General features: G+C 41.2%; 1 protein-coding gene across 1 annotated transcript in view; it reads left to right on the top strand.

The window, feature by feature from the left end:
* LOC105277614 (tyrosine-protein kinase-like otk) overlaps positions 1–5,543 on the top strand; it is a 94,617-nt gene extending 89,074 nt beyond the window's left edge. Inside the window, exons 4-6 of the mRNA XM_011336088.3 lie at positions 9–179; positions 2,989–3,322; positions 3,925–5,543. Of these exons, the coding sequence (XP_011334390.1) occupies positions 9–179; positions 2,989–3,322; positions 3,925–4,073 (654 nt within the window). The 3' untranslated portion in view covers positions 4,074–5,543. The remainder of the gene's footprint in view (positions 1–8; positions 180–2,988; positions 3,323–3,924) is intronic.
* Positions 5,544–11,091: the final 5,548 nt, after the last annotated feature.

Here is an 11,091-nt window from a genome sequence, read left to right as displayed (position 1 = left end):
TGTTCCAGGTAACTTGGATCAGACAAGGACATGCGAAAAATCGCAAGGACAGACAGCTGTTGACTGTGGGTAGAAGCACACATTCTAAAGATACGCGTTTTGTCGTCGTGAATAGTCCTGACTGGAACTTGATGATTAAGAGTGTCAAGCATGAAGATGCGGGCCTTTATGAGTGCCAGGTAAGCGAATTAATGACAGGGGTCGCTTTCACGGAATCGGTCAAAGTAACTTTGTTAAAATGACCAGTGTGTTGTGATTGGTCAAATCTAATTCTTCGCTTTGATCTGGACAAAACTACAAGTGACACAATAGGCTGGAAAATAAGTTATAAATAAAAAAGAAATGGAAAATTCTTGGCAGCCGAAGCTGGGTCCCTTCACTGCGGCAAGGTCATTGTTTATAAGCAAAAAAGCGAGCAAATGTCCATGAGCGATTTTATTAGATCCTTAATTAAGTAATCCGAATCGCGTTAACTATGCGAACGTTCCGTGCTGAGCCGGTTTTATGTGATTTGTCCTCCAGGCCGGTAACCCACGCAGTATGTTCATTTATTAAATAAATTGTGTTCCATGACGGTTATAACATTACAAAAATTATTATTCTAATGAGAAAGATCTAATGTACAAAATGCAATGAAGAACAAAGCAAATACTTTTATTACAAATTTATTTGCAGAAATGTAAAGAGATAAATGATACAAATTTTTTTAATTTTACGTATAAATTTAATGAACATACGTACGTTCTGTACGTTTAATGAATAACAATGGAAGTGAGTACTTTAACAACAATCGATCGAACGATATTAAACGGTAATTTTGAAATAAAACACGAAAGTAAAGATTGTAATAATATTCGATATCTCATTATCAGATCGAAAGTAATTGCAGCATGTGTTACCGGTGACGCACGGTACCAATATTGTAATATACATTATTATTGTGTACCGAGAGATGATATTAGAAAGTATTTCATAATTTTGATTCTTGTCAAAATATCAAACGGCTTAAATGGAAGTTCCAGCGTGGGTCAACGGTAGCCCACGCGGCACGGATCGCGTTAATCAAACTGAATATATATTTAGGACAACTTGTCGTATATTAATTTTATAGACAAAATAGACAATTTGCCTTTAAAAAAACAAGCAACAAAATCGCCAAGTAGGAAAGTGACGTCAGAAAATGATATAATGATGTCATTATGATCATTATCGTCTTCTGACTTTGCTACTTGAGGAGTTTAATTCAGCTAGACGTGATCCGGATTATTTAGTTAATGACCTGATATTTTCAACTTGAAGACTCTCAATCCAGAAACTTCCAAGTCTGGAAACGTTAAAGTCTCCTAGAAATATCCGAAAATCGCAACATCGCATATTCACGTCGAGATTTCTCACGTTCATAGTTGAGTCTATGTATCCGCAAAAGACCGGTAATAAAAGCGGCACCTTTACGTTTGCCACAAAGCATGTCCGATTTCAAGAGTCAACGTGAGTTATTTCGACAGCACGAATGTTGCGCCGCTGGCTCTTTCTTAACAAATACAATTTTTCTCCTCTCTGCGCTCGTTCCCTTGCGCGTGACGGGATTTTTCAACCATAAAAAATAACAAGCTGCCGGGACAATAGCCCGACGCTATCGACCGGGCTCGTATTGCGCTGACCTTTTCTACTGGCGACGTGCGTCAAATAACTGGTGCTTATCCGATTCGACCAATAACGACAACTGATCGTATTCAGACGGTGGTAACGTGTCCGATATAAACCGATCAGAACACCGCATATTCCCCTGATACCTGTTGAGTATCTCGATGGCGTGTAATTATAGCGTGATAACATAATTATAGCCTGATGTATAATAATTATGTAGGTAATACCCGCTAGATATTTATTCTTGGCTGCTGCGACACCTGCTGTTCATTGATCAATTATACATTAATTATATATTAAGCAGCGAACGAGAAATGAACTGAATAATTGTCGAGGAATTCTACAAATGCGATATACAGGGTGTCCCGGGTTTTAACCGACAAACTGCGGGAGCATATCCTACTAGTGGAAATAAGAAAAAATTCTTATATCGAGTTTGCTTAGAAATGCTTTATTACAAAGTTATAAACCAATATTGAAAAGAAATATGAGATAAGTAACAACGGAACATAGTGTAGAATTTGGAAGGTCGAGGATGTTTATGTTACGTGTATTCACATGTATTCATGTTCACTATGTTGAAACGATTCAGTATGATTGTTACTTTCACAAGAGTAGCTGTTAGATTTCAATCGTCGTGTCAACTAGCAATTACTATCAGAATGCCAAAAGTGTTTTCAAATGAGGAATACACCGATATTCATTTCGTGTACGGATTCTGTGACGGAAATGCACGAGCTGCCGTACGAGAGTATCAACGTAGATTTCCTAACAGGAGAGTACCAGATAGATTTAAAGCAACGAATTACTAATTCAGTTACTGAGATGCAACAAAATTTTCAGGAATGTCGTACTGTAACAAATTCTGTACTACGTCGATGTCTAGCTTGTATCGATGTGCAAGGACAACATTTTGAAATGCGTCACTAAATCATTGCGTAGATAATTTTTATTTTTGTGAAAAAATCCGTTGTTACTTATCTCATATTTCTTTTCAATATTGGTTTATAACTTTGTAATAAAGCATTTCTAAGCAAACTCGATATAAGAATTTTTTCTTATTTCCACTAGTAGAATATGGCTTCCGCAGTTTGTCGGTTAAAACCCGGGACACCCTGTATAATGATAAATGTAAACGACGAAATTCGATAGAATCTCATTATTAATCAATCTTAATGTTACTTCCATGATTGAGATATAACACATATATTATATATTAACGGAAAAAGTAAAATTTACATCACGCTCGAAATTAGCTGGGCAGTCCAAGTGTTAATAAAGGACGATGTATTTCATAGATTGAAATTAATATTTTATGACGTTTAATTTTTAATAAAACAGATACAGACGGAGCCAGTGCAGCAGCGGTTCGTGCGGCTGAATATCACGGAGGCGTACTCGGTGATACCAGGTGGTCCAAATCTCCACGTGAAGCAAGGCTCCAGCCTACGTTTGGAGTGTCAGCTGATGGCGGCCACGGAATCGCCCAGCTACATATTCTGGTTCCGCGAGGAACGAATGATAAACTACGACAACGAGCCTGGCGTTCGGGTCGAGCTGAAGAGAAACGGCTCGGTGCTCGTTGTGGAGAAGGTGAAGCTTTCGCACGGCGCGAATTATACATGCTCGCCGAGCAATGCCAAGCCATCTTGCATCATGATACACGTCATCGAAGGTGGGCGATTAATCACGTTATGTTACTCAATCCACCTCAACCCTTCACAAAGTCTCCTCGTCAATTATCGGCACCACCAGGCTCCTTTCTTTTTCAAACCATTAAGGAGACTTTTATTTATGCTTCACGTGTATGCGCGAAATCTGAATTCGGATAGAAACAGACGTTTTGTCAAAGTTAGAGGATGAACTTTATGGGCCGTAAAATCTTCAAACCTTCCTCAATCTTGGCGAATAGTTGTATATAAAGGGGGCAACTTGGCCGTTCTTTTAGTCAGCAGGGAGGGTTAACCGGCCTATTTTGGCTGTTCAATCTCGGCCGAGATCGACGGGCGATCATTTAAAATCCTCCGTATTGGAAAAAGGCAATCTACATTTTCTTAGCTTCAAAAAATGCGCCGAAATTTATTGGATTGTAACATATATTCGTCTCGTTTTTTTAATTATATGGGTTGCAACATGTATTCGTTATTAAAAATACTAAAATAAACGCCATGAATATATGTTACAATCCCAATATTTATTTTTAAACTTTGGAGTGTATGTCGTTTTTTCTCTCGTTCGCCACTTGACCCCGTTAAAGAGTCTCATCTGTTTTCGCAGAGGAAGAGAAACCAGCAGCCATGCACGGCGGCGATCGGCGAAATTCCACGGCAGCCACGTCGGGCAACACCATGCTGACTTTCATGGCTCTCCTGATTATTCCGGATATAAGACGATGCTTCGAGAATCTCATTTGCCACGCCACGTGACTATTGCGAGCCGGTATCCTCGCGAGGCTGCAGTCGCTGCAGAATGTGAACGAGCTCGCTGGAAGAAGTTCGAGGGATTTTTTCCGAGTTTGGCTCGAAACGTCTCGTTACATATGCATTCGAAAAATCGTCGTTCTTTTTACATCGATGCAGCTTCTCGCGCCTCACCTCTTAAAACAGCTAGCGTCCGGCGACGTCGCGCGAACGTCGCGAAATCGGCGGATGTGACGGCGTCGCCGCGCCGGATCAAAGAAGAATCTCTTTGCGGGTAAACTTAAGGCGGGAGATCCAGCATGGCAAACGGTTTTTCGAGAGTCTCGCATAGCATCCCCAGCGGTGAAACCCGAGAAGGACCGCGAAGTTTCGTATAACCGTGTAACTTTCGTTTAAAGGAACGTCTCGTCCGAGTGGCACTGCCTGATAGAAACTCCGCTTGAACTCGTAACGAGTGAATAATATCCGCGAAATGAGATTTGGTCGTCTTCCGGGGGGAGGGGGGGTTGAGGGGGGACGAGGGGGCGAATTTGTTCGCGAACTTCGCAAACCAAGTTGCAGGCCTGTGTCGTCGTTGGTCATCATAAACTTCCGCACGTCGAGACAGATGCTTTCTCTCCTCCGCGAAAAACTTGCCATTTCCGCTTACATCAAAGTGTCGTTAAAAAAATTCTGTTAACTCCTTTCGTAGCACGAGATACTCAACTTTACTTTATTTTGAGTCGATGATCATTAATCTTTCTTGCATTTTCGAGATATCTTCATGACATGATGGAGACGACGCGGGTATGAAAATATGCTGATATTTTTATATATATTTTTTATGTCGGTAAAAGAAAAAACAACTAATAAAATATATTAGTTCGTCTGTCGTGTGGCAGCGCGCGGATGATTTTTCGCGAATCCAACGAGAGACTTATATACGATTTACAAAGATTTTCGCGTTTCAGAGACTGTTGAGTTCGTAATCTTGAAATGCACCGTATCTTTGCAAACGAATTTAGCGAGTAAATCTTATCGCGAGGTAAATAGTTCTTCGTCTTGAGAATCGTATTATTTGTTCGGTATAAGTTTAGCAAGTTTCCTAGTTTGATGATAATGAGATATCAAATACTGTAAACAAAAGTTACGCATAGTTTCCGTTGACGCTGATTCCTCTTGGCTGTTACTGATGTTGATGATAACAAACTTTCTCCATCTACTTGTCTATTGTTATATATATGATGTAATATAAAATGAGAAAAAGTGTATATTTACGAATTTTTCAATGTTTTAAGTGATAACTGTTTTTTTAATTGATGGCCACATTGTTAAAATCTATTTTCTTTGACAATATACATATTACGTGTTAATAATACATGTTATAAAATACTGCCAGAACTCTAGCTGTTTCGTCTCTTATGTAATTAAAAAATTGCATAACAATGTTAAAGAACATGTGAGTATTTACAGCAATAAACACACGTAATGTATGTATGAATGTGTTATTCTAATTGTTAACTATTTCAGAAAAACATTGTTGCGATTCATATAGCAAGATTTCATATAAATTTTTAAATACATATTGGTTCTATGTAATTTCATAATTTTACAAATGCATATATATAAAATAATGTATTATGGAAAACTTGTGGAAAGTTGATAGTAGAATACTGATAGTTGATCATGTAATATAAATAATTAATTACGATTAAAAATCTAAATTAAACTTTAATGTAAATTTTCCTGTATTATATATACATATACATATATTAGGTTGTTCATTAAGTTCTGCGGTTTTCTTGATAGATAGCGTTTGTCCATTGAAAAAGATAGCATGCATCGCCTGAACCGCGGATTGCCGCATACTCCGTGACAGGTTAGACAACGCTTGACATTTCGCCAGAGTCTTTGTTGCGTTTTGACGTGTTGTGTGTACGCGCTATTCATTGAAAATGGAGGATCAAAAGGTGCATTTTCGGCACATTTTGCTATTTTTCTTCCGCAAAGGAGTAAAAGCGACGGACGCACAACGTGAGATATGTCGCGTGTACGGGGACTCGGCCATAAGCGCTGACACTTGTCAGCGTTGGTTTGCGCGCTTTCGTTCCGGAGATGTGAACGTCTCCGATGCTGCTCGCTCCGATCGTCCGTCCACCACTGACGACGACCAAATCGTGGCCGTAATCAAAGCAGACCGACACCTGACGACGCGGGAGATCGCGGAGCGCTTCGACATCGCCCATACAACGGTTGCGCAGCGATTAAAACGGCTTGGGATGTCGAAAAAAGCAGATGTTTGGGTCCCTCACGAGCTCACCGAAAAGAACATTTTGGACCGCGTCATGATCTGTGAATCCCTGCTGAAATGGAACTCGCTGGAGGCCTTTCTCAAACGGGTGGTCACGGGAGATGAAAAATGGGTGGTATATAACAACATTCGACGCGAGCGGTCATGGTGCGGTCCGGGTGAGTCGTCACAATCGGTTGCCAAAGCGGATTTGCATCCGAAGAAAGTAATGCTGAGTGTGTGGTGGGATTGGCGAGGCGTCCTGTACTTCGAGCTGCTTCCGCGCGGTCAGACCATCGACGCCGAGAAGCATTGCGCTCAGTTAGAAAAATTGAAGCAGGCAGTGGCGGAGAAGCGGCCGGAATTGGCGAACAGGAAGGGCGTGTCTTCCACCACGACAACGCCAAACCACACACTGCTTTGGTGACCAAGAAGAAGTTGAAGCGCTTTGGCTGGGAAGTCATGCAGCACCCACCGTACTCCCCAGACCTTGCGCCGTCGGATTACCATCTGTTCCGGTCACTCCAAAACAATCTCGACGGGCAGCGCTTTAATTCAGTGGACGCTATTCAAACGTACTTGAAGGACTTTTTCGCGCAGAAGTCGCGCGACTTCTACAAACGCGGCATTATGTCCCTTCCAGAACGTTGGCAGAAGGTGGTCGATCAAGATGGACAATACATTCTAGATTGAATAAATGTGTAAGTACAATAGATTTATGTTTTAATTTAGGGCAAAAAAACCACAGAACTTAATGAACAACCTAATATTTCTGTATTAATATATATGTATTCGCGCGTTATTAAGATTAATGTATCCCGGAAAAATAACTTGCAATAACTTTGTTGTCTCTGTATATATTAAATTACGCATGTACAAGGTGACTGACACAAGGCGAAAAACCTCTCGCCCACAGGTAGATCTCGTCAAACTGAATTAAAAAGTCCTGTACCAGTTTGCAAACAACCACGTAAAATTTCGAGTATTAGGTAAAGAAAGTTCGCTAATTCGGCGGACGCGATTGGCAGCGAGGGAAGTAGGCGCGAATGAAACGACTAGTCGCGCGCGCGAGCGATATCAGCGAGTATCGGATTACAGCGGCAGGCGAGACGACGCTTCTAAGAAATACGACACACTTTCTCGGCAACACGGCGCGTGAATGAGACGCTGAGAAATTATTGTCCACGCGTCGTCTCGCCTGCCGCTGTGATTCGATACTCGATGCTATCGCGTTCTTCTAAGAACTACGCTCGCGTCGCGCGCGCGACTAGCAGTTTTTTACGTCATTCATTCCTACTTCCCTCGCCAATCGCGTCAGCTGAATTAGCGAACTTTCTTTACCTAATTACTCGAAACTTCACGTGGTTGTTTGCAAAATGGTGCAGGACTTTTTAATTCAGTTTGACGAGATCTACCTGTGGGCGAGAGGTTTTTCGCCTTATGTCAGACACCCTGTATATGTATTAAAATAAAATATATAGTCTAATTATATGTCTCGTAGAACTATAAGGACTCTAGTATTATTACTTTTAATATCTACGATCTTATTATGCAAATAGTTAAATATCAGAAATCTGGAAAGAAATCAATAATACGATTAAAAGAGATAGAAGCCAAACATAGTTCTCTTTTCTATATAAAAAATTATCTATTACTCTCATTTTCAAGTTAAGTAACATACGAGTAACATTAAATGAGATCCGACAGCAATTAAAAATGATGCAACGTTAACTATTTCAAAAAGTGATAAATAAGGGGACTAATTAATAACTATATTAATAAAATTAATAAGAAAATTGATTAAAATTAATTATTTATGAAACATGTAATTCGCATCGATAAAATAGTGTTTCTTGTACCTATTTGCTGCCTAAGAATAATTAAGTATACAGCTGCAGCGGCACCGTAATTTGCGAAAGAACGTCAATCGCTCAAACAATCCGACGCCCAGACAAAGTAATCCAACTTGAAACACTCCGAGAAGTTTCATGCAATTTATCGGTAAATTCCGTCGAGCGCCTACAAGTGAAAGCAAGTTGAAGACCGATGATTGAAAGCAAAACTCCGAGCGTTTCGCTCGTTTGTCAAATCGCAGCATTACTCGTGTAAATTCGAACGTTACAAACGAAATGTCTCAAGCAAAACGCTGCATTAAGAACCGATTATACCGCATTTTCGCGCGTATAAGAAACAATTGCAAATGTACCAGGAAATGGCAAAGCGATCAGTTTTCCAGAAACTGTTTATTGCTGCCTTGCAATAAATGCCTCCCAACTGTAATTATTCTTAATATATTTAAGAATTATTTATATCTGACAATTATGTTAACAATTGATCTCATTGTAGCGTATTTCGCGAACCGAACTTCCTGCTTCGGGCGCCTAACGGATTTTAATTGCGCATCAACTTATAATTATCACAGCACGTGGTTCCGTCGCGGAAGACTCGTTACGTGCGGATCCAATCCAATACGTGCCGGCAGTTTCTGGTCAATTTAGCAAATTAAGGATACGTCACGCGTCGATGAAGCGTTACCGTAATTACGGTCACGTGACAATTACAATTGCAATTACATATCTCGAGTCCGGGAGCATGCTCCTGTGGTTTCATTAACGCGAGAGGCGCTAAATATGTCAAACTGCCAGAGCTGTTTTAATATCGCGATATAACTGTCGCCGTATCTCGGGGTCGGCTTGACGTGCCATCACGGCGATACCAAAGCGAGGCATCTCACCCTCGCTAAGCGGAATGCGTAATGTACCCTTTTCGTCCCTTGGGCACGGTCCATGTGCCATGACAACGTTCAACGGAAGTGAGCGCGTTCCATTACACACAGCATACGCGAATCCAGAAAATGATATTCGATTTCATGCACGTCGCAGCAACTCTCGAGACTCTTCAGTCAGTCCAATTAAACCTGCCTGCTTTCTCGAGTCATCGAAATCGTCCCCAAGTTCCTGCCTCTCCGACCTTTTAATTTCAACTTCCTCCTAAGAAGTCCATTAGAAGCCTTTCACGTCCCGTAACTGATGCTATTAGCCGCGAGCGGTGAGATAACCCGATAGATGCGGATAGCCACGGCTCGCTGGTATAATACAATGCAAGCCACCGTTGTTCAGTGGTGTGACATAGAGAACCTCGGGTAATTAAATAAATGGCTACGTCACTCACCCTCCTTCCGAAGTCTCTCCCATCAGCTCCTCCTCGACCAAGATTCCGTCTGTCGCGTAAATCCGCTTAATAGACGGCTCTCCTTTCTGCCATCGAGATGCGCGCCAAAGTAAGATCATAATCGGATACACTCAAGGTATCTATCTGGCCAATATTGGAAGATAAAGCGAAGCACGGAAGAAGAGAGCGCAATCGAGCGCTGGAGATCTCGTAAAGATTAAAATCCCTCCACTTTTAGGTTTTACTACTTGTTTCGCTATTTCTCTGACGCTGATATCGCTGACACGATTAATATATCTGTGATACGCGTGCAAAAGTGAAAATAAAGAGAGGAAAGAGAGAGAAAAACCGACTTTAAAATTTTCATGCGTTGTGCGATAATATTTAACAAAATTTATAACATTTGATAAAGAAATAAAGCGAGACCAGCACAAGCAACCACGCGAGAAACGTCAAATCGACTCTCATGTTATTTAATCATCCGACGCTTTTGATTAGAAAAATATTTTTTTTTGGGGGGGGCATTTTTGGGAAATATCGGTCTTTGTTAGAGGCGTGCGGGACACGCGTAAAACACGCGCGGTGCAACTCGGAACGATGAAAAGCCTGGCAAACGAGACGAGATATTGTCGATGGTGGCGGATGTAAAACATCGGCTTGTGACTTTTCGGGCGGAAGCCCGAAAGTATCAGCGGGCTCTATTAGCGCGATACGTACGCGTGCAAGCTTTAATTGAAACAGGCACGCGGCTTTAGCACAATGGTGCCAGCACGCTTCGCTTAATTGAAAAGCTACGCCGCCATCGCCCGAGAAGCAGTTCGCGCAACCGACAGTAATAAACGAACGGGTGGAATGTTCGAGTCTTCTCGCTCGATATGAATGCACTTATGGTGGAAACTGGCACGCGCACTCGTGTGTGCTCGTGTGCTCGTGTGTGTATCGTCTAAAGCTATCGCTGGCGAAGTTTAATCCACCCCTATTTCCGCGCTCGTTCTAATAAGTCTTCTCGCATGAGCACTTCTCTGTAATGCGAAATACGACGCGCTCAAAGAAGGAGAACTGGCTTTACGGCAAAAGTCTTGTTGTCTACATCAAAGATCGGTCGCGAAGTCAATAATGGTACGGAGGGTGCAACGTATACGGCAAGTAAGAGAAGCCATAAGAATTGGAAGTAAATAAAAGAAATAAATTCATTAATATAATCTCGAGCTCCAATAATTGCTTGATACAATTTGTAAATTTGTAATATTTTATAATAAATATTATATTTTAACATCTTGCGGAGTAGATAGCACGGAGCTCATAAAATAATGTAAAATGCGTTAATTAAAATTTATTTAGTCGAGAAATAAATTCAGTAATTAATTAATCATGCATTTGCGTCAAGTAATATGAAATTAAACTTTTTGAAACGATTCAACAAGAATTGCGGAACATTAAACTTGCAGGGATTAATTACGTAATGCAATGCATGTGACGCAATTCGCCGGGATAACTCGCAAAGTAACGCAAATCGGCCTGAAAGGGCACAACAGCCGCCGAGGACACGAAAAGCGACGTCGCCGGCGGAAGTGGACGTCTGCG

Source organism: Ooceraea biroi, chromosome 7 (genome assembly GCF_003672135.1).
Source record: "Ooceraea biroi isolate clonal line C1 chromosome 7, Obir_v5.4, whole genome shotgun sequence".
Classification (NCBI taxonomy): Eukaryota; Metazoa; Arthropoda; class Insecta; order Hymenoptera; family Formicidae; genus Ooceraea; species Ooceraea biroi.
Note: the sequence above shows the minus strand (reverse complement) of the source record. Positions and strands in the feature narration are given on the sequence as shown.